General features: G+C 35.6%; 1 protein-coding gene across 2 annotated transcripts; it reads left to right on the top strand.

Moving 5' to 3' along the window:
• The first annotated feature begins 2177 nt into the window (after positions 1-2177).
• Positions 2178-5687, top strand: LOC125224525 (PHD finger protein ALFIN-LIKE 1-like). Of its 2 annotated transcripts, none has more exons than XM_089062957.1 (5): positions 2178-2256; positions 2342-2457; positions 2565-2597; positions 3328-3550; positions 4761-5687. In XM_089062957.1, exons 2-5 carry the CDS (start codon positions 2364-2366, stop codon positions 5221-5223), a joined length of 813 nt encoding a protein of 270 aa, XP_088919083.1. In that variant the 5' UTR covers positions 2178-2256; positions 2342-2363; the 3' UTR covers positions 5224-5687. The 2 variants fall into 2 exon arrangements, with proteins under 2 accessions (XP_088919083.1, XP_088919084.1); XM_089062958.1 differs by lacking the exon at positions 2178-2256 and having other exon boundaries at positions 2269-2457; positions 4761-4881; positions 4975-5687.
• The last annotated feature ends 18641 nt before the right edge of the window (positions 5688-24328 follow it).

Here is a 24328-nt window from a genome sequence, read left to right as displayed (position 1 = left end):
CTCCATGCTTGGATTTTAAAATGAGTGGATGAGATTAAAGCTCACAAATCTCAATAAATAGTAGACAAAATATCAACAAAAGGGTAATATCGTCATTATGTTATCATATTATAATTTTCGTGGGTGTTTTTTTATATCAACATTGTGTATTACAAATATCAACAATATGATATAAGAATATCAACATTAGTACAAGAAAATACCAACACATATTCATTGAGATTTTTACATGGTTTTATTGAGATTTTTTGATGTATTTGTTGATAAAAATCTGGGTATCAACATTTACGAAAACTAAAATAAAAAATATCAAATTTCATCATCCGAACGTCGTCGGAACATATGCAATTGAGATCTCGTTGGAATCCTTATTAAATTATCTTTAATTTGATATATTTTTTGCGAAAAAATAATTTAAATTGAGAGAGTTACGTAAATTTAAAGATTTGAGATGATTTTGAGGAGAGGGAAAGTAGTTAGTTATAATTACTAAATATAGGATTTGACATTAATACCCTTTTAATTTAATTAATAATTATTTAAATTTAAAATATATTAAACTTGGCATTATATTAACCACAAGATCTTCTAATCTAATGGTTGAAAATTGGTCTCAATTTGGAATTGGTAATTAGTTAGCAATTGATTACATCCCCTGATGATATATTTAATGGAGTGTGTAAGGGTGACATCATTCTTAAAGTGACAACGTAACAACAAGTAACATGCAATCTGCAATACATATGCAAGCAATATGCCATACATTGGCAATCAATTCGGCATATGGTTCCAAGCAATATGAGATACGAAATCAAAGCACTATGGTGACACCATAGTTAAAATGACAATCTAGGCAACCAATTTGCGATACATATGAAATATTCTGCGATACATAGGCAAGTAACTCAGCATATGGTTTCAAGCAATCTACGATACATAGTCAAACAAGTCTGTCATGTGGCAGGCTAAGTTTGAATCTGCTCCTAAATCTAACGGTTGTCCTTGGTGGTACAATGTATCTTAAATGGTGTTGTCATTTTAACACAAACATATATTTAATACTCTATTTGTCTCCTAAAACTAGAAACTATTTCTTTTTTGTTCATCTCCTAAAAATAGAAACTTTCTATTTAAGATTTTTTTCCTTTACAAATTTTGCATTAAAACTTGTCCCATTTCAAAAGTTCCTAATTTTAGGGGACGAAGGGAGTAATTTATGTTGTTAATCTATTATACTACTACTATTTAAACATGCTTCGTCCCATAGAGTATGCACTTTTGGTTGAGCACAAATTTTAATGCATAATTGGTAAAATAAAAGAGAAATAGAGAGAAAAAGTGATTAAAGTATTGTCTGTGTAGAAAGAGTCATGCCTCACTAGATAAATGAGTTTCAAAAATTAGAAAATGCATACTTTTGTGGGTATAAAATAAAAAGAGTGCATGCTCTAAGGATAGAAGTAGTAATAGATTAACAAAATAAACTATACTATAGACTCATATGTTGATCACCACCACTGAAAATGCCATGGTATTGGGGGACGAAAAACTCGGACATATGGATAAGTTAAAGTAGCGTATGCATAACATCGTAGACTCAATGCTACATATATAGATTGGAAATAAATAATCACTGAGATCTTGTACTTATTTCAACGTAATCTATTTAGTGCTATACCACACTCCGATGTCATCAGTCCCTAGAATAGGATATCAGTTCAAATCGGCACCAACAACCATTCATGATAGATTGTTCGTGTACATCTGAGGTTGAAAATATCAATTACTTACTCCCACACGGTACTAAGTCAAAGTCAAAGAAACTATGAGTATACTAATTAGTCTATAATGTAAAAGAATGAATATTTGGTTCATTATCCATTATTTACATGAATTGAACCAACAAATAATGATAATTGACAAACCATGTGATAAATAAATATCTTCTTATAAATTGAGAAATGAAAAAAATTAGTATATAAACACATGTTTTTATAAAATATTATTCAATGATTTTAAAAATATTTAAGGTACACACTGAATGAACTTCTGCTCTGAGAATAATTAAGAGCTATTGTATTTGAAAAATAAAAACATAATATCATAAAAATTACTGATGTGAAAACTATAAACTTGAATATCTTTTTTAGTTGATTAAAACTCATACGGTAGAAATATTATTAAGGGAGTGGTGGTAGCAAAACGCAGGCAATACGACGCCGTTTCACTGGTTCCTTTGTGTCTCCGGCATCTGTTGTAATTCTTCTATTTTTCATTTATCTAAAATTCCTCCAGCAGCTCCAATTCTTTGAATTCCTAAATGCATATTTTGTTGCTTTAGATCTCGCAATTCACAATCAGCAATGGCTTCGGTTTCTTCCGGTCCTCGAACTGTAGAGGAGATCTTCAAAGATTACAGCTCTCGCCGTGCTGGAATCATCCGTGCTTTAACTTATGGTACTTTTTTTTTCAACAATTTGTGCATCTGCCAAGACTCCGATGCAGGGGTTTTTTTACCCTAGATTAATATTGTTAATGTGCATAATTCTCGTTTTCGTTTGCAGATGTGGATGAATTCTATGGCCTTTGCGATCCAGGTAATTGGTTTTTAGTTGGGACTCACTTCAGTTTTACTTGCAAGTCTGGATTCGTGTTTATATCTTTATGTGCATGTGAATTTTGTCAATTTTGACTTCGGTTCTGATTTTTTATTTGATAGCAACAATTTTGATGTTGTTTATAACAACTTTGGTGTTTTTCTTCGTTTTCCCCCTTTCATCCCTTGGTTTGATTGTTAATTAGCTATTGTTTTGAGTAGTTGGAAATTAGTTTGAACGCAAAGTTGGTAACTTTGCATTATTGCCGATTCCCCTAAAAAAACGAATACAATTCTAGTTAATTTTGGGTTTACCGTGATGAACTGTTTGTTTAATTTTCGGTTATCAAGAAATTGTACGAAAATGAGCTGTTTTCAGCTTTAGTAATGTGACATGCTGATTGAAGGCGCCGTTTCGATTTATAAATAGATTCATGGTGTGTTTCCTGTGATAAGGGCATTTTGCATTAGTGTGGGAGTATGTTTTCTGTCTCTCGTTTCAATTGCGTTTAACTACATATCTTTGTCCATTAGTTTATTGGCAGTTGAAGCAGGGTAATATGAAAGTGTGTCTGCAGATTAGTTTCATATGAATAGCCTATCTTGCAGGACATGCATTTTCTGTAGTCTTGGAAGATTTTTAGGCATGCCATTCATTGTTTATTTGTATGCTTGCTTGGACTGCTTTGAGTTTGGTCTTGCGTTGTTAACTTACCAATTTTCAATTATAGAGAAGGAAAATCTGTGCCTATATGGGCACACAAATGAAACTTGGGAAGTAAATCTTCCAGCTGAGGAAGTTCCACCGGAACTTCCAGAGCCAGCGCTTGGGATCAATTTTGCTAGGGATGGAATGAATCGAAGAGATTGGCTTTCTCTAATTGCCGTGCATAGCGATTGTTGGTTGCTATCTGTGGCTTTCTACCTTGGGGCCAGGCTGAACCGCAATGAAAGGTGAATGCCATATCATACAATGGTTTAGTTCTGTTTGGTAACTCTTTGAAATTTTTTTGGAACTAAAGTACTCCCTCCGTCTATGAATAGGAGTCCCATTTCTATTCGGCACGAGTTTTAAGAAATGTTAAAAAAAGTGAGTGGAAGAAAGTTAGTGGAATAGGGGTCCCACTTGTATATATTAGTTTTAAATGATATGTGGGTGGAATGAGTTAGTAGAATGTGGGGTCTCTTTACCATTTATAGTAATTATGAACCGGGACTCCTATTCGTGGACGGACCAAAATGGAAAAACGGGACTCCTATTCGTGGACGGAGGGAGTATCTTTTACGCTCATATCACACAACATTTTTTAAGGCAACAAGTTGTATGCTGCATATAAAAGTTTCGGAACAAGCATTTGTGATACTCTGAATGGATATGTTTTTGACACTTTGGAATCTGATGAAGTTATAGGTGTATACTTGTATGTGATATTCTTAGCAGACAAAGTAAAAACAAAATTATGCTAGTGTTTATTTATGCTGTTGATTTCTCACTCAAAGATTTTTAATTTCATCATTTCCTCTGAAGACTTCTGCAAGGCTTTTTCTGTTCCAACCATCTGTTGTTGGCCTTGTTATATTATGTGAAACATTATCTTCAACCTATTATTTTTCTTGCTTCATACTAACATTCTTCGAAAGTCACAATGTTTCTTGAGCCAGGCCAGCCCTTTGGGTGACCTATGGTTTTATTACAGTTTGATCTAGTACTATATTTGTTTATTTGTTCAATCACCCTTTGATATCTTTGAACTTTGTTTGTTCAGCTTCTTCTGCACACATCATGACTCTAATCAGGTCCCGGGTTTTGAATATATGCTCAAAGAGTTTTACAGTTCCAACAAAATATAGTCATTTTCCTCCAACCTCCTATTTTTTCTCTAGATATTTAGCAATTAGCATCATCTAGTTTTCTCATAGCTGCACTGCTCCAGTCCTAATTAAGCACTAGAACTAAAGTAGTACTACCTAGCATTTAAAGAAGTTGGGTTTCCGGAACTGCAAATAATTGATCATTATATTTTCTGGTTTTTATCTTTTATTATTAACCTTTTAAAATTTTTTCTTTAAAGGGGGATGTCAAATTCCTTCTGCTGTATCGATCTTCTGATTCTATGGGATTAAGCATTTCCAGTCTTAAATAATACGATCACTTTACTTGCAGGAAGCGACTCTTCAGCATGATCAACGAGCTGCCAACTGTCTTTGAAGTGGTGACTGAAAGGAAGCCTGTCAAAGACAAGCCTAATGCTGACAGTGGAAGCAAACCTCGTGGTAGCACAAAAGTAGGCTTCAACCCTTCTTCAAAATCTCTCTTTGTTTTTTCTATTTTATCGAAGTGGCAAACATCTCAACCACTTGATCCTCATTGTTTGCAGAGATCTAGCGACGGCCAGGCTAAAAGCAACCCACGGCTTGCAGATGAGAGTTTCGAAGAGGATGAAGACGAACACAGTGAGACACTCTGCGGAACCTGCGGTGGAAACTACAACGCGGATGAGTTCTGGATCGGGTGTGACATATGCGAGCGCTGGTACCACGGGAAATGCGTGAAGATAACCCCTGCCAAAGCTGAGAGCATCAAGCAATACAAATGCCCTTCGTGCATGAAACGAGGCAGGCAGTAGCTGTCTCCGTCGCCACTTCAACTCAAGAGAGACCCATTCTGTTCAACCTGGTGACTAACAAGGTATATTAGTAATATCGCATTTTGACTGTTTGTAGACCGTAACTGTTACTCTCTCCGTCCCAACTAAGTAGAGGCATTTTCCTTTTTTTGACAAAAAAAACAAAACATCTAATCGCTCTTACTATATTCCATCTCCTACTTTACTCTCTCTTTATCTTTCCTACCTTCATTCCCCTCTCCTACTTTTCAACACAATTTCTTAATCTCGAGCCCAAAAGTTTTGGCTCAACTTAGGTGGGACGGAGGGAGTATGTACTATGAAGAAGGCTTGCTTTCTTCTTCCTCCGTTTTAGGTGCTTTGATTTTAATGTACTAGTTATTTTAATGTAGTAGTAGTGGATTTTATATATTTTCTCGGATTTCATTATTCCGTGGTTAATGAGACTGTTATTCCGTAGTTCATCTATATTCCCAAGAATATAAATGTACCAAATTCAAGTATATTATAATGCTGGGTTCGTTTGTTCACGTATAATTTGAAAATACACTAGTGCTATTATTCTGATATTTTAATCTTAAATGATTTTTAAATAATGAAAATGTAATCATACATTTTTAAATCTTTATTGTTGTTGGGGAATTAAATATTAAATGGAATATACTATAGTATTTCTTGATGGTAAAAATGTTTAATTTTGCCGAGGAGGCGGTGAATATAAGAAATATTTATGCATGCCTTTCACAAATTTGTGAGTTGTACCTAGGGCTGGGGAAAAATATCGAAAAAATGATATATCGCTCGTATCGTATTGAAAAATATCGAAAAATTATCGAATTTTCGATATATTGCAATTTTCGATACGATATGATATCGTATCGTAAGTTTTCGATACGATAACGATATGAATTTCCTTATATCGTGATATATCGTTTTATATCGAAAATACGATATATATCGAAAATTTTCGATATATCGATATTTTATTTTTGATATATATATATCGATATATCGAATTTCGGTACGATATATCGAAATATCGATACGATAACGATATGATATTTTTTTATATCGAAAGTTCGATATATCGAAACTTTCGATACGATAACGATATGAAATTATTTCATATCGATATTTTCGATACGATACACGATACAACGTTTTCGATACGATATACCGTATCGACCCACCCCTAGTTGCACCACACACAAAGACACATGAGGAAAATAATGTGTTACTCGCTTTATGTGGACATTATTTGTGGTGGCGATAAGTCATGTGGATTGTGGGTTATTATCCGGACGACTTGATAATGATCCAAGCCAAGTAAATAAGTCTAAACTCTAATATGACTAGTTAAGGAAACTTACAACCCAAACACGAATCTGCTTGTTACCTTTAAACATTTATTCGATCAGTAAATGACACGAAGCATTAAAGATACAATATAATATAGCTTGCATGACACGATAACGACCTGATAATGCTCTGAAGTTGTATTAAATGATTAAAATTGGATATTACATGATACTTATTTTTTAAAAATCTAATTGACATGATACAAATCTAAGTTACATGAACTTAAAATATATACTCCCTTCGTCCATGAAAAATAGTTCAATTTTGCCATGTTGAGGTGTCTACGAAAAATAGTCATAATTTAGAACTAATTTTTTTTTTTTTATCATACTTTACCTACTTTCTCTTTTTCTCTCTCATACTTGACCCACGGTTTTTCATTCTCTCTCTTACTTTACTAATCTCTCCTTAAAACTTGTGTCATTAACAATGAACCTATTTTTCGTGGATGGAGGGAGTAGTATATTTTAAAAAAAGATTAATTAAAGTAATAATATTATTTTTGAACGGGTCAACCGAACACAACCCAAACTATCGAATTCCTAACGGGTTGACCCAATAAGGCCATAAACCCAATAAGCTTGACCCAAACCCATTATTTTGTGCGTGTTGGTGCCAGGTTTGTGTTGTGTCCAAAATTGTCAGCCATGATTATCTGTGAGCATTGCTTTCGTTTAATACACATTTAACAAAATTTTGTTTTTATATATTAAGTTTGATTTTAATAAATAAAAAATTATTATTGAAGATAACCCACATTTCTTTTTGGTTTGATCCAACCAAGATGTCCAATTACTAAAAATAGACTTTTGTCTATGCTATTTTCTCTCCACTAAACACACAAAATTAAATTATAGTATAAAATATCATGCCGCCTAAGGAAGGAGCCATCTTCCTTGGGACGGATGTATTAGTTAGTATGAATAAATAGTACTCCTTCCGTCCACGAAAAACATAATCTCATCTTTCCATTTTGAAGTATCCATACAAAATAGTCTCATCCAAAAATGAAAAGTTTATCTCAAATTATTAACACTATTCTATCCACTTTTATGTCACACTATTCTATCCACTTTTACGTCCCTCTCTCATACTTAATTCACTTTTTCTCGTTCTCTGTATTACTACTCTACACCAATTTTTATTAAAACTTGTCATCTACCTATGAAACTATTTTTGATGAACGGTTGGAGTACTTATAATGAGCTGTGTTAAGGCCCATTTAAAAGTTCGTAAAGGCTGTAAGTTGGACTAATTGCATTGAAACGGCCCATTAAAGATGGGAATAAATAGCCCATGAGACACCAAAAAAAGGCCGTCTCCCGTTTTATTCCTTATTAGTCACTAATCAACATTCGCCAAAGAAAGGAATTAGGTCCACTTTTATTATTCACAAAACTAAATAACATTTCTCAGTTTTTATTTTTTAAATTTATTTGGATGAAGTCATTATATTATTAAAATTTTAAAAATAAGGACTGAAAATGCACAATAATATACATATTAACACTCTTCACATGTATAGAATGCATATATGCGTGTGCTCGTGGTCGAAGTTTTGCATAAATGTTTGATGTCAATTCTTAATCTGTCACGATGATATCTTGAAAATCAAATCTTAAACCAATCGATCATATATTATTTTGTGGAATGGGTGAATATTCTTGGATTCATTTCGCAAATAATTCTGGACCTCAAATATAAAAATAAATATAAATAATTATCACGTAGCTATGGAGAAATATTTGCATTATTTATTCTGTTGAACCATCATACAATGAATGTGACTTGCGCGTCTTTTCATAGATATTATATTTTTTCTTACTTTTAAATACTCTATTTACAATAGGAATACTAAAATGTTTTAGTTTTTTTTAATGTACGAGAAATTTCAATAAAATAACTTTTATTAAGTAGATTCGATTCTCTAAGCAGCTTAAATGTTGTTTGTATCCTCAACTAAAAAGAGAAGGTTGTTATTTTAATTATAAGTATATTGTGTTTGTTAGTCAATAGTTGATTTATAATTTTTGTTATTATGGCGTAAAGTATTTTGGTGTTGATATCAACTTTATTAATTTAAAACTTTTATCAAAGATGTTATATACACATATATCAGATTCAAAATCAAACAAGATTGAGCACGTAGGGATCACATTAGGTGCGGATTCACTATTTACCAAGACCTCTTTGTTCTTCATTAGGAGAGCTTAGTCAAACTCTAACCACACAACTGATTTTGTTGAGTTATCAAGATTACAACCGAAGAACTATCAACTATTACAAATATAGTCAATATTCTAATCTAGGGTTCTTGAAGTATCAACAAAGTTCTCCTAAGAAACATGCACACTGAATAAACGGATTAGCAACAACAAACAAGATCCTCTGGGATCAAATGAAACCATCCGATTAATGCAAGAAACAAGAGTGATAAGTCGTATTCTAAGCCTTGGTTACTGATCAGTATGTCGTGAAATGCATGTATTATCTACAAAACAGTTGCTCAAGTGTGCAGGATTAAGGGATCCAAGCCAGTAGGAGACGATTCAGGCAATGCAAGCGAAAAGAGCGCTAGAAGGGTGCAATACTAACCAGAATGTATGCCAGAGAAAAGGCTCGAGATGGAGAAGAAGGATAGCTGGGATGATCATTGACAAGGGCAGAAAAGTCAAATCGAGAAGGAAGCCTACCCTAAAAGCAAGGGCAAGCCTCCATATAAAAGAAGCCACTTGGAGAGAGACGAGGAGAGTGCTAAGTTCGAAAAAAGCTCTCGGTTCTCATACACACTTAGTAGAATTCTCTCTAGCAGATCAGTCTTTCAGCATTATCCAGTCTCTCGTTCCTCGCCACAGCTATGGTCACTTGACGTCCAAGAGTATACCGGAGAAATCATCGTTCTACCGTTCCAGCCAGTTTGTCGTAGTAGTATAGCAATATCGCCGCCCGGAGTGGCAAAACAATTGTTATTTGCTTTCTAGTTTAATCTTTACCTGCTTTCTTCGTTGAATCTGTTGCAAACATTTATCTTTGTTGCCTTTTGAAGTATTTGGTGAAGATCCAAACGTTTAAGTTATGAAATTTCTATTCCGAATGTCTCTTTGGTTTGAGTTTGCTTCATTCTGCATAGGAAAGTTAGATTTAGTTATCGCTTTTAATTTTTAAGTGCGTGCACGTATTTTCCTTCGAGTAAGCTAGATCTGTAGTTGTTGATCGGAATTTGTAGTCATGTTTCAGTTTGAGTTTTTGTGCATGAGTTTCCTGTTCTGCGCTGTGATCACTATCTTGCATGTTAGTCAGTAGAGGCAGTCTGCAATTTCAGCTATTTATCTTAAGTTAAACTTTCTTTTTAATCAATGGATCTTGAGTTTGAAGCTATTAATCTGAGTTTAGTCGTGGAGTTTGTGTTCATATGATTTCTGTCAATACTTGGTGAAGAAGAAAACGTCAATATCAACTTTTGCCTTGGACCACTTTTACTTTTTTTTTTTGTTACTTTTGCTTTTGTCTCCTACTTTTCAGTTGTACCTTCCAGACCTGTCAGAAAGCCAACCAGCCGCCAAATATGCCTTGTTGTCTAAATTTCCTCTTTTAGTAGCTGTCTACTTTTCACATTCCTTTGAGATACCTTGTCCCCTATTTTCACGAACACATCCACATGCCTGTTACTTTCACGCCTACTAGTCAGTAGAGTACCATCTTTATTTCTCGCCTAGGTAGAATCCCAACCCCAAAAAGCGTGGTAGCTAACCAAAAACACCCAGGAATATCACCATAGTTATCCGAACGTGTCCATCCTTGTGGGATTCGACCCTTACCTCCATTATACTAACCAGTAAAAGTGGGTTGAGGAAATTTGTTTGATACCAGGTTCCGGTTGTCGTGCCAACGACTCAGCTAGGCCGGGAATCTCATCCTGATCAGTTGGATACACCCCCGCATTTACACACGTTGACCGAGAAAACCTGCACTTTCAAAGAGAGACACCAAATAGATCAAAAGATGGCCCAGAAACCCGCTAATAACCAGATCTATTCTACCAGAAACCAATCCAAGGGAGCACCGTTGAAGTCTGAGTAGAGATCAACCTCACACTGCAGATACCAACACCACAGAACTCCACCACACAGGGTCTGGACACCTCAAACACAAACTCACACAGAAAGGTCTCACACACTAAACCCTAGATCTTCATCACACACAGCAACCGAAGTAGTTGCCTTCTCCACCACTCACTCACAGTCAATCACTAAAGAAACCGTGAAAGATCACTCAAGAATGGCAGAAGATCCATCGGAGAAGAAGGGCACACAGAGAGAGTTCTAGATTCTGCAGAGAGAAGAAAGAGAGTAGGGTTCGATTGGAATGAAAGACTCAAGAGTCTCACCACTCACATAACTAACACACTCCACAATCCAACGGCTCAGGGCCGTGATCCGGGTGAGAGTCCACGTAGCAACATCTGGAGCAAGAGGTAAGTAATTTGGGCTCAGCCCAAATCAATAACACACGGGTCAAATAAATAACCAGCCCAAGTAGAAAGTCCATCAATATCCAACATACTCCACCTTGGACTTTATTCTAGGAAACCAATCTGGTTATAAGCTAAGGTCAAAATCATCACAGCCTACAAGGCAAATCCCTCAGCACCAAATGACTAAGTCCACAAGCATTTTGGGAACCACCAGGTTGCCTTTAGACACCAGAGGGGCCGACACCCATTAGTTTAAAAGGACTTCATGCCTCCAGCCACCTACCACCCTTACCACATCTTATAAGGTGGCTGAGGTCTTTCCCCCGGGACATGCAACCTATCCTAGATCAAAGTGCAAGTATTTAATGCAGAAAAGAAGTTTTTCTAATGGTAAGGGCTTAGTTCCCATGTCAGCTGGGTTTTTATCTGTATGCACTTTTTGAAGAAACACTTCACATTTTTCTACAATATCACTAATGCAATGAAACCTTACATCTATATGCTTTGTTCTATCATGGAAAACATGATTTTTACATAACTGAATAGCAGATTGAGAATCGGAGACACAACAGGAGAGGTTTTCACAAACTTAAGTTCAGAAAGCACTCCCTTTAACCATACAACCTCTTTCATTTCCTCAATGGTGGCAATATACTCTGACTCAGTAGTGGACAAGGCCACAATATGCTGCAACTGAGATTTCCAACTTATGCAAGACCTACACACTGTAAACACATAGAAGGTAGTTGACTTCCTCTTATATCTGTCATTAGCATAATTAGAATCCACAAAACCAGTTAGTAAAACACCATCATCACACTTAGAATAGCATAAACCACACTTAGCAGTTTGCTTCAAGTATCTAATAAGCCATTTCAAAGCTTCCCAATGAACAAGACCTGGATTGGACATGTATCTACTAAGACATGAAACTGCATAGGCAATATCAGGCCTAGTGCTAACCATCAAGTACATCACAGATCCAATAGCATTAGCATAAAGAATTCTCTTCATAGCATCAACTTCAGTCTGAGACTTAGGGCACAGATCTTTACTCAACATAAAATGAGCAGCTAAGGGCACATAAGCAGGTTTAGCATCAAACATGTTAAATTTTTTCAGAACTTTGTACACATAAGGCTCTTGATGCAACACAAGGGTAGAAGCTTTTCTATCTCTATAGATACTTATCCCTAAGATTTTCTGAGCATCACCTAGATCCTTCATGTCAAAATTCTCACTCAAAGCAGCTTGCACACCTTTTATAGTTTTCAAACAGGGACCCATAATAAGCATGTCATCAACATACAACAACAAAAAAACAGGCACAACATCAAGGTTCTTAACATATAAGCATGCATCAAAGGTACTTATTACAAAGCCTAACTTCTGCATACATGTATTAAACTTGATGTTCCACTGCCTAGGAGACTGTTTTAAACCATACAAGGCCTTTTTCAGCAAGCACACATGATTTGGAAACTTGGGATCAACAAAGCCCTCAGACTGTTTCATGTAAATAGGCTTATCAAGATCACCATGCAAGAAGGCAGTTTTAACATCCATTTGCTTTAATTCCCAATCAAAATGAGCACACAAAGCAAGCATCATCCTGACAGTAGTAAATTTAACAACAGGGGCAAAAATTTATGTGTAATCTACCCGCTCTTGTTGAGTAAAGCCCTTTGCCACTAATCTGGCCTTGTACCTAAGGCCCTTCACCTCATTTTTGAATTTGTAAAGCCACCTGCAGTCAACCACAGATGCATCAGGAGGCAAAGGTACAAGAATCCAAGTAAAATTAATTTTCAGAGAATGCGTCTCCTCGAACATGGCTTTATGCCACCGACTCCGGAATTTAGATTTAGTAGCCTGCTTATAAGTTTGGGGCTCATCCCCATCAGATTCATATACATTGAAAGCCAAATTTATAAGAGCAACTAAACCAACAAAGCAATCAAACCTAGAAGGTCTATTGACATTGACCCTTCTAGTTCTATCTCTAGATAACACATAATCCTGCAAATTAGTATTATCAATAGCATTTTGAATGCCACTAGGGCTATGTATTTTTTCATTCTGGGCTGCAATAGGGGAGAGATTTCTAACAGGGCTATCATGCACATTGTCATTCACATTTTGGGCAGGCACATCATGAACAATATTTGGATTTCCTTCATTAGGAGTCTCATTAGGTGTATAGACTGGATAGATGTTCCAAAATGGCCGCTCCACCTCACTTGGAGCATCACTGGGATGCTCCACTCCAGTGAGTGTATCTGTGGACTCCACCTCATTGAGGGGTTCATTGTCCACATCTATAGGATCTGGGCTACTTGTCAATCTTAAGCAGGGGAATTCATCTTCATTGAAGACTACATCCCTACTTATTATGACCTTGAATCCAGGTTCATCCCTTAACCAGACTCTATAACCTTTGACTCCCTCAGGATAACCTAGAAAAACACATTTCCTAGATCTAGGCTCAAGTTTATCAGACTTAATATGCACAAAAGCAATACAGCCAAAAACCCTTAGGTGAGGAAAGTTAAGAGGCTTTCCATAAAACACATATTCAGGACACTGACCTGTTAGGTTTGGTATACTGAAAAGCATGTTTCGAGCAAGTTTCGCTCGAATAGAATCTTGCTTGTATACGTAAAACTCTATAATCCACTTTTAACCTGATTCAGTATTATTCGAGCAGTCTCGCACGAATAGAATCACTATTATTATTACATTGTGTTTGCTTGTGCATTTATAAGATGTTTTACAAACATTTAAATGCATAAGAAGTAAACAAAGTCTAAGTCTTTTGCTTAGTAGACCGGTTGTGGGCGTCGTCCACTTTAAGGTAACACGGTCAGATCTATGCAATGCTTTGCAAAAGAAAAAGAAGAATTTCACAACCTAGATAGGCTTTGGCTACCTATCGTGAAAGGTTGCAATGTCAGTCCGCATATTTCTAAGCCTTACTGAAATAATTTGACATTGGTGTGGTACAACACTGAACGGATCTAACAGCAAGACGTGTCTTTATGCTATCTACTGAAAGACTAGGTCTTGATAAAATTATATTTCTTAATCTACATATGTTAGCATTGAGCATACGGTATTGATTATGCACTACTTTGACTTATCAAATGGTGCGGGTTTTTCGCAACCCAATTATCCTGATATATTGGGTAGTGGTGATTAATATCTAGCGGTGCTAGGATTGCTATTATGTTGAAACGTGCACGAGGTGAGTCTCGTTTGATAATGTCCTCAAGAGGAGCTCGAACAAGGTTTTATTATTCGGAAAACTGGCCAGTTGGAGTTTTATTACTCTATGAATAATAAATAAATGATTCTTGCTAAGTCCACTCTTGGAATTAATAAGATGTTAATTAATTAAGTCCATAGCAGACATTAATTAATTAATGGACATTTATATCTTAAGCGCGGGAAATAAATAATAAACAACGGAAACCCGGATTACTTGTAATTTCGGATTTGGATGGGGAGAGTTCAATATTACTTCTGTAGTGGCTGCTCGTAATATTCCAATTATAACTTATATTAAATTGTGGGTTCAATTTAATTAGTAAAAAGTAAATTGGATGAGCCCATATCCAAAACCTTCCATAGATCCCTGTCTGGGCCCATAAGGAACTTAATATAAATAGGAGAATAAAGGAGACAGAAATAACACAATTTTTCATTATTGTATTTTTCAAAAATTTCAGCTCCCCAGCTGTAGGAATTTTCGAATTCCACTCCTATTCTCAAAAGGATTTCTTCTGTCTTCTTTATTTAAGTCCTAGTATTCTAGTAAGATCAGCCCACACTGATATTGGAGTACAGTTCGGGAACCAGAGAGAAGATCCGTGGTCTAGTATTGAAGATCATCTCGTGGAGAAGGCGCAAGCAATCGTCGATTCTTTGGAGAATCAAATCGGTAACCTTAAACCGTAGTATTCATGTTTAGGATTTACTTTCTATGAGCATGAATTATTTGCGTTCTAGCATGCAATTATATGTTAAACATGTGAATTGATTAATCGCATAATCGGTCAAATAGATCCTTGTCTGATTTATTTGTTTTGTACAAGTCTTCCGCTGTGCAAGGGGCAACAAACCCCAGCAATTGGTATCAGAGCCAATTTTTGGCTCTGATTATGTGGATTAATTTCATGTTATGTGAATTGCTTGAATGCATGAGTTCTTCGTTTATGTGTTTTATTTACTGTTGAACGAAGAAGCCCAAGGTTCCATGAATGTTGGAGACGTGACTTTTGGAATCTAATTCCTAATATTAGTAATCATAACATAATTATTATGTGGTAATGATTATCTTGACTCCAATGGTTTTGAATAAGTGCATGAACGAATTTTTTTTTCGTGAATTGTGAGTCAATTCGATCGTCGGTTCGCCTCTCTTGGGCTGAGCGGACGGATGCAGCAGCTTCCACAGCGGCAGCCCAGTACCGGAGTTGATAACGTAGCAGCGCACGGGCTGTCAGAGGCAGCGGCATGGCAGTGGGTGAAACGTTGCAGCGGCGCTGGCGGCTGTAGAGTCGACGATGTCGCAGCAGCAGCGAGCAGCGCCGGTGAGCAACGATTCCAACACTGCAGCAGCGGCCGTGCTCTAAGGCGGTCAGCAACAGCTGCAGTCGACTGCAGCAGCGATCAGCCGTGATCAGCGACGGTGATCGCCCCACAACAGCCGCTGCGAAGCTGGCATCGCAGCAGCGACGACGACGCTGCGGTGAAGTGGGAGTCCGACGGAGAGCTAGATTAGGGTTTACCCTATGCGCGACGCTCGCGCGGGTTTACCCGCGCGACGTCGCATCGCTTCGTCCAGTGACTTCGCTTTCCAAAATTGATTTAGGGTTTCCTAATCTTTGGATTCAATTTTGGAAATATTTCAAGATTAATTTGGAAATAAGATTTGAATATATCTTTTGTAGATTTTATATATTATATAAGATTTGATTTTGTATTAAATCATGGATTAATTATAGATTTTATCCTTATTTTATGGACTTGTAGGGATTTAAATCCTAGATGAATCCTAGTTAAATTTGGATAATGAGAATCTAATATTTATCTATATCCTATGGATTAATGTGGATTTATCCCTTGATAAATCCTAGTTGGATTTAGATAATGATAATATTATTTTATTCTTATCCTATGAGTTTATATGAATTTATTCATAGATAAATTCTAGATGGATTTGGATAGTGATAATATAATATTTTATTCTTATCTTATAGATTTATATGGATTTGTTCCTAGATAAATCTTGGATAGATTTGAATAACTATAATATAATATTATTTAATTCTATGGATTTATATGGATTTACTCCAAGTTAAATCCTAGATGGATTAGGATTAATATTAATATTAATTTATTTTATCCTATGGATTTGAATAGATTTAATTCTATTAAGACAAATCTTAGATGGATCAAAATAAGTATTAATCCAAGTTATCCTTATCATTTGGATGTATGTCCTAGATAGATTAGGATGTTAATGATATATAAGAAAATCCTTAATTAATTGGATTTAGATAAATTTATTTATCTAAGAAATCCTAAGTATTGTTTGATATATTCTGGATGTCTATTCTAAATAGAATTAAGATTTGTATAAATCTTGGTTGATTGGATTTTATTTGTCTTAAGGATTATGATGGAAGTGTTTCTATCTAGTAATATCCTAGTACGATTTAAATAATGATAATCCTAGATCAACGTTATCTTGAATTGTAGGATTTGATTTTATCGAAATAAAATCTAGAATAATCCTAAATGGATTTAGATAGTTAACTCTATCTTGATAAATCCTAAATAAATTTGGATAAACATTATCCATGATAAAACTTAATTATTTAATTGATTCCCCCTTGACTAGATTAAATAATTTTCGATGATTATCATGTGTGTTTAAATGCCATGCATTAAATGGGTTTATCTGTTTATTTGGTGTTTATCTATTTTTAAGTGGATTATCTGCTTTATCTGCTTATGTGATAATTATGCAAAAACCATATAAAAATATCTAAGTGATGATTACAACAAGTGCGTTGTATACGGTCTCCATCGGTTGGACTGCCAAATTTTGTGAAGCTGATTTTCTAATATTATCGCCACCTACAGAGTAGGGACAATAATCCTACGAAAACAGCAAGTTCATAAGGGCGGACTTCTCACATAATAAATAGAATGAACTAGAAAGTGGTTCCCAATATTATTGCCACCTGCAGAGTGGGGACAATAATCCTAAGGAACTGCGAGTTTCAGGGTTCAATCAGAATTTATGAGATAGCTTGATTTTGTTATCAACACATGAACATTGTTATGGGAGTGTGTTGTAGAAATAAAATTCTGTAATGCTAAATCTGATGGTCGTGCTTAGGCAGCATTAGGCGTGTCAACCTCCAGAGGAGGAAGCTATTGATGCGTCGGTGTTGTGACCAGGAAAATTGTCAAAATTTTAATGCGTATTAACCTCCAGAGGAGGATACAATTTATTAATTTTGCTGTTGTAAGATACATAATTGTTTTGTGGTTATTTGTGATTATGTATTGAGCATGAGTATGTGATAATAAGTTTATTTGCCAAATCTCCATTATGTCATTTAATGTTTGTCTGCGATCCTTAAAGAAAGTAAACTCGAATGCCTAAATTATGTAGACCGGAAACAAAAATGGATAAGATTCTCATCGCTGAAAGCTTGGAGTTTATACTCAATGATTCATGTCCTCCATTTCCTCGTCATAATTCCACGAAGAATGTTCGAGAATGCATTATGCATGTACTTGACAAGCTCTTTGAGGAATAAGGTCAAGCTATTTTCCTTTAAGTAGCTCGACAAGTCTTGGTTAATGACGATGAAAGATGGATATCAATAGAATCTGTTAAGATGATTCGATTGGAATATCCTAGAGTGACAGAATGTTTTGAGGATCTTTTGATCACTCAAATAGTTTCTGACACAAGTCATCGCCTAAAGTAACAAGAAATGACTATAAGAAGGTTTAACTGAAAAGTAGAAAATCTTCAGAATAATAGTCGTTGTGTTACTATTAGAGGAAAGTAACATGATAGATGGCGAATTCATAAAGGCTGCATTTTTCTTAAAGTCCTAGTTCATTTGAACATAAGACTAGATATGTAAATGAGAGAGCCTGGATTGTCATCGAAGTTTGTTTAAAGCGAGAAAAGATGCTTTGTGAGTTGGATTGACCTATTTTATAGAAGGACAATGACTTACATGACAATGCAACTTCTAAGTAAGAGATCTTCATCCAGTTAGGTTTTTGTTGCAGTGGGAGCTATTAATGCTCAACTATTGTTTTATGGTTGATGCTTAAGGCATCATAGTATTAAAATAATATAAGTGCGACAAGGTTGAGTATTCAACAACACATCAACTTCTTAATCATTGAATGATAAAGTATTTATGGCTCTTAGCCTTAAGGCCAAGAAAATACTTAGAAATTGTTCGAACGGATCTAGACTATCAAGATTTTAACATTTCGTTAAATAGCTTGACAGTTGAGAAAGTCTGTTTGATGCACTATGAGTTAGAATCATTTGATTTTTCAAGAGATTCAGAATACTTATAAAAGTGCAACATAGAAAGACTAGCAAGTCTCAATGGTTTACACCATAAGGAGACGAGCAAAGGGTTATGATCAGTAGTGGGAGTCTAATCTCCATTAACGAATCCAAGCATTCATCTAATGAATGGGATAGTTATGTAAGAAGGAATCGAAGTCTCTCTAAGACAAGTTTGATTAAGTGATGAGTTGTACTCATTAAAATCTTATCATTGATGGGATAAACATTAAAGAAACTACCAACATCAGTACCTTCTACAAAACACGAGTTGTGGACTAGAGCGTCTCTAGTCTAGCACATCTCAAGGTGTAATGTTGTTCCAACACGTGTTGGAAAAGTGTCCAAGAAATTGGAGTTGAGTACTGAGGCATGTTTTAAGGTTTGTCCCAAATGATGTAAGGTTATAAGTTCTGTAATCTTCAAAGATATAATTCTTGTACGAAGATCAAGAGATGAACTACAAGCCTAACAACGTGATAACTCTCAAAAGAGAGATATTGGATTTTCCACATTACCAAGAAGTCATACCATTAGAAACTTTTGCACTAATAAAATCAACTTCAGTACCTAAGATTGTAAGAACCATATCGTAGTGGGAGCGTTCCACTGGAACACAACAAGTTCATGGGTCTAAGAGTGTCGTAAGACTCAGTCTTAGATTAACTTGAACATAATCCCTTTAACTACAATGTAGTATTGGTTAATTTGGATATTCATCCTCGAAAAGGTGATAGATTCCAAACTACAATCTAAGATAGACAACATGTTTTACAAGACTTGCAATACTACCTACAGGCTGTGTCAGTCAGTGGGAGCAAGTATCTTTGCAAGTGTAAATATGGATCTTAAAATGGCTAGACAATGATAAACAGGTTATGCCCAAAGAGAATTATCTTCTCGCTATCGTTGTGCCATGATTTATTCGATCCTATTGTCTATTAGAACTTACATAAATTAGAATGTAAGTATTATGATTGTCAAGACAGCCTTCTATAAATAGAAGTCTTGATGAAATCATCTACTGGAACATTCTAATGGATATGTAATTAAGGGCAAGAAACGCATGATTGGAAGCTTATAAAGACCTTCGTGGTCTTAGGCAAGCATCTAAATCAGAGTATATGTGTTTTATCAAAATTGTCAAATATTTGTTATTTGACTTGTGTCCTTAACAGTGCTGTAAGCACAAGGAAGTTGAAAGTGCATTACATATGGTATTATTGGTACTCTACGATGATGAAATCTACAAAAGTTGCAAACAACTAAGATTGGCATCTGGCGTAGGAAACTGGTTGTCTACCCAGTTTAAGATAAATGATTTAAGAGAAACTAATTACATTCTTAGCATCTAAGTCCTTTTAAGATTGCTAGAAAGAATGTTGAGATTCTCTTAGGAATCTTATATCTACACATTGCTTGGAACATTTAAGCATTAGAAATTCCATGAAAAGGTTTATACCTCTCAAGATGGAATTGTCTTGTCTCTAGTCAAGTGTCGTTTGACACTTAGTGAGATCAAGAATTATGAGACTAGTTCGGAGATAGTTGTCTCATATATGCTATAATGTGTACTAAGTTTGATATTAGTTGTTCTTATACATAGCAAGTATATATCATATTAACCATGGCAAAGGATTTTGATTGAGGTAATGAATATACCCTAGTGCTTGAGAAAGACTAGTAACTATATTCTAGTTTACCAGTCATTCATGTAATGTCCTTGGGGTTACACTGTCTTAGTTTTATGACTAATCAGTGATCGAGTAAGTCATCCTCTGAATATGTGTTTACCTTAGGAATATCTTCCTAATAGCTTTAATCGTAAGTTTGAGTATGCCTATGAGTATTTTTTTTTGATTACTCTAGTGAAGGCTAACTCAAGGGACACACGAGTTTATTAAGCTAAACAATCACATATGGGGATGAAATTAATTAAAAGACATTATGGTGAAAAAGATATTATCAGAGAACAACCAAGCAGATTTTTCTTTCACTTGGTGAAATGAATGGTAGTTCGATATATCTAAAATCAATACCTGCTTTGTGTATAAGTGGGAGAGTTTTTGGCAGTGGGTATACTCGAAAGCATGTTTTGAGTATAAGTGGGAGATTGTTAGGTTTGGTATACTGAAAAGCATGTTTCGAGCAAGTTTCGCTCGAATAGAATCTTGCTTGTATACGTAAAACTCTATAATCCACTTTTAACCTGATTCAGTATTATTCGAGCAGTCTCGCACGAATAGAATCACTATTATTATTACATTGTGTTTGCTTGTGCATTTATAAGATGTTTTACAAACATTTAAATGCATAAGAAGTAAACAAAGTCTAAGTCTTTTGCTTAGTAGACCGGTTGTGGGCGTCGTCCACTTTAAGGTAACACGGTCAGATCTATGCAATGCTTTGCAAAAGAAAAAGAAGAATTTCACAACCTAGATAGGCTTTGGCTACCTATCGTGAAAGGTTGCAATGTCAGTCCGCATATTTCTAAGCCTTACTGAAATAATTTGACATTGGTGTGGTACAACACTGAACGGATCTAACAGCAAGACGTGTCTTTATGCTATCTACTGAAAGACTAGGTCTTGATAAAATTATATTTCTTAATCTACATATGTTAGCATTGAGCATACGGTATTGATTATGCACTACTTTGACTTATCAAATGGTGCGGGTTTTTCGCAACCCAATTATCCTGATATATTGGGTAGTGGTGATTAATATCTAGCGGTGCTAGGATTGCTATTATGTTGAAACGTGCACGAGGTGAGTCTCGTTTGATAATGTCCTCAAGAGGAGCTCGAACAAGGTTTTATTATTCGGAAAACTGGCCAGTTGGAGTTTTATTACTCTATGAATAATAAATAAATGATTCTTGCTAAGTCCACTCTTGGAATTAATAAGATGTTAATTAATTAAGTCCATAGCAGACATTAATTAATTAATGGACATTTATATCTTAAGCGCGGGAAATAAATAATAAACAACGGAAACCCGGATTACTTGTAATTTCGGATTTGGATGGGGAGAGTTCAATATTACTTCTGTAGTGGCTGCTCGTAATATTCCAATTATAACTTATATTAAATTGTGGGTTCAATTTAATTAGTAAAAAGTAAATTGGATGAGCCCATATCCAAAACCTTCCATAGATCCCTGTCTGGGCCCATAAGGAACTTAATATAAATAGGAGAATAAAGGAGACAGAAATAACACAATTTTTCATTATTGTATTTTTCAAAAATTTCAGCTCCCCAGCTGTAGGAATTTTCGAATTCCACTCCTATTCTCAAAAGGATTTCTTCTGTCTTCTTTATTTAAGTCCTAGTATTCTAGTAAGATCAGCCCACACTGATATTGGAGTACAGTTCGGGAACCAGAGAGAAGATCCGTGGTCTAGTATTGAAGATCATCTCGTGGAGAAGGCGCAAGCAATCGTCGATTCTTTGGAGAATCAAATCGGTAACCTTAAACCGTAGTATTCATGTTTAGGATTTACTTTCTATGAGCATGAATTATTTGCGTTCTAGCATGCAATTATATGTTAAACATGTGAATTGATTAATCGCATAATCGGTCAAATAGATCCTTGTCTGATTTATTTGTTTTGTACAAGTCTTCCGCTGTGCAAGGGGCAACAAACCCCAGCATGACCAACTAGAGGCACAGAAGGGAACCTATTTACCAAATAAGTAGCAGTTAATAAAGCCTCACCCCAAAACGTTTTTGACAATCCAGACTTAGAAAGCATGCATCTCACTTTTTCAAGCAAAGTTCTGTTCATTCTCTCAGCAACCCATTTTGCTGTGGGGTATAAGGCACAGTTTTATGTCTTTTTATTCCAAAACCATCACACAAGTCATCCATTTGATTGTTACAAAACTCCAGGCCATTATCAGTCCTAATAGCCTTGATTTTCTTGCCGGTCTGAGTTTCAATTAAAATTTTCTAGGTTTTCATTTTTTCAAACACCTCAGACTTATGTCTCATCAAAAAACACCACACTTTTCTGGAAAAATCATCAATCACAGACAAGAAGTAGACACATCCAGGGTGAGAAGACACAAAAGCAGGCCCCCAAACATCCATATGCAAATATTCCAGAATACATGTACTCACATTTGCAAGTGCAGGACTAGTAGAAAATGAGACCCTATGCTGTTTACCCAGCACACAAGAATCACAGAAAGGCAACTCACTATGAACATCATTATCAGACAAGATGGCATGCTTTTTTAGAATACTCAGGCCTTTAGCACTCATGTGACCTAGCCTATTATGCCACAACATGGTTCTATCAGATTTAACAACATTGGTATAAGCTTTTTCACATGTAAGAGGCACTGCAGTACAGACGTATAAACCACATTTCTTTTTAGCTTTGAAAAGGCACATAGATCCTTTGCAAATTTTCATACAGCCTTCCCCCCACTTTCCCCCCATACCCTCATTTTCAAGAGCAATACAAGACATCAAATTATAGCACAGATCTGGAACATATCTCACATCCTTCAAGTTGAGCACATAACCATTTTCAAACTTCAAACACACAGTGCCAATACCAAGAATTTCACACTTCTTGTCATCAGCCATTGACACAAAAGTTTTAATTACAGGTTTCAGCTCAGAAAACACTTCCTTGAAAGGACTCACATGATAAGTACATCCAAAATCACATAGCTAATCATTAGATGTAAAAGGGCAAGGGCAAGCAGGAGCAGCATTCACAAATTGCAGATCATGCACCATGAACATAGAATCATTTACATTGTCATAAGTAGCAACATTGACAAGGGTTTCAACTTGGGAGTTGTTGTTGGGGAACTTATTCTTCTTAGGCTTAGTACAATCTTTCTTATAGTGCCCAACTTCACCACAGTTGAAACATTTCCTATAGGTTTTAGGGTCCTTGCTTCTAGACCCAGACCTAAACTTCTTCCTAGAGTTTGAGCCATTACCAGAACCTCCATTAGGCTCATTGCCCCCTCTAGATTTAGATCTACCTCTGACATTTAAAACTTTGTTATAAGCATTCTTATCAAGCAGCTCTCTCCCTAAGTTCAAGTTCTTTAGATTTAGGGAGCTAATAATAAGGTCTAGAGGAGCAGAATCTCTGCCATACTTAATGACAGCCTTAACATCACTATATGAATCAGGTATGACATTCATCAGAGCTATGCTAGTGTATTCATCTATAGTTTTATCACAAGATCTCTTAATGTCCTGGACAAGCTTCTGAAACCTATCCACATTGTCATCAATATCTTTAGCAAGATCAAGCTTAAACTTAAACAACTTTTCAAGCAGATACATTCTTGAAGACATAGAGGTTTCAGTATGCAGAGTATCAAGCAATTTCCATATTTTAGCAGCAGATTCCTCATGATCAACTTTTCTAATCACTGAATCAGACAGATTTAACACAATAATAGCTCTTGCCAATTCATTCATTTCTTCCTTTTTGTCCTGAGCAGTTTCCTCAGGCAAAGTACCATCAACAACCTTGAACACCTTTTGTTGAATCAAAACACACTTCATTTTTTGTTTCCAAATAGCAAAATCATTTTTACCATTATAGGGAACCAAACAAACAGGTTGAGCCATTTTAGCAAAAATTTTTGCAAGAACACAGGAAGCAAGACCGAAACACAGAG

Source organism: Salvia hispanica, chromosome 1 (assembly GCF_029641045.1).
Source record: "Salvia hispanica isolate PSC_SH4W2 chromosome 1, Shi_PSC_v1, whole genome shotgun sequence".
NCBI lineage: Eukaryota > Viridiplantae > Streptophyta > Magnoliopsida > Lamiales > Lamiaceae > Salvia > Salvia hispanica.
The sequence above is the reverse complement of the archived record's forward strand: the minus strand, read 5'-3'. Positions and strand labels throughout refer to the sequence as shown.

Coding starts and splice junctions, on each gene's coding strand:
- LOC125224525 (XM_089062957.1), top strand. CDS start 2,364: ATGGCTTCGGTTTCTTCCGGTCCTCGAACTGTAGAGGAGATCTTCAAA. Junction 2,458..2,564: donor CATCCGTGCTTTAACTTATG/GTACTTTTTTTT, acceptor TTTCGTTTGCAG/ATGTGGATGAATTCTATGGC. Junction 2,598..3,327: donor CTATGGCCTTTGCGATCCAG/GTAATTGGTTTT, acceptor TTTCAATTATAG/AGAAGGAAAATCTGTGCCTA.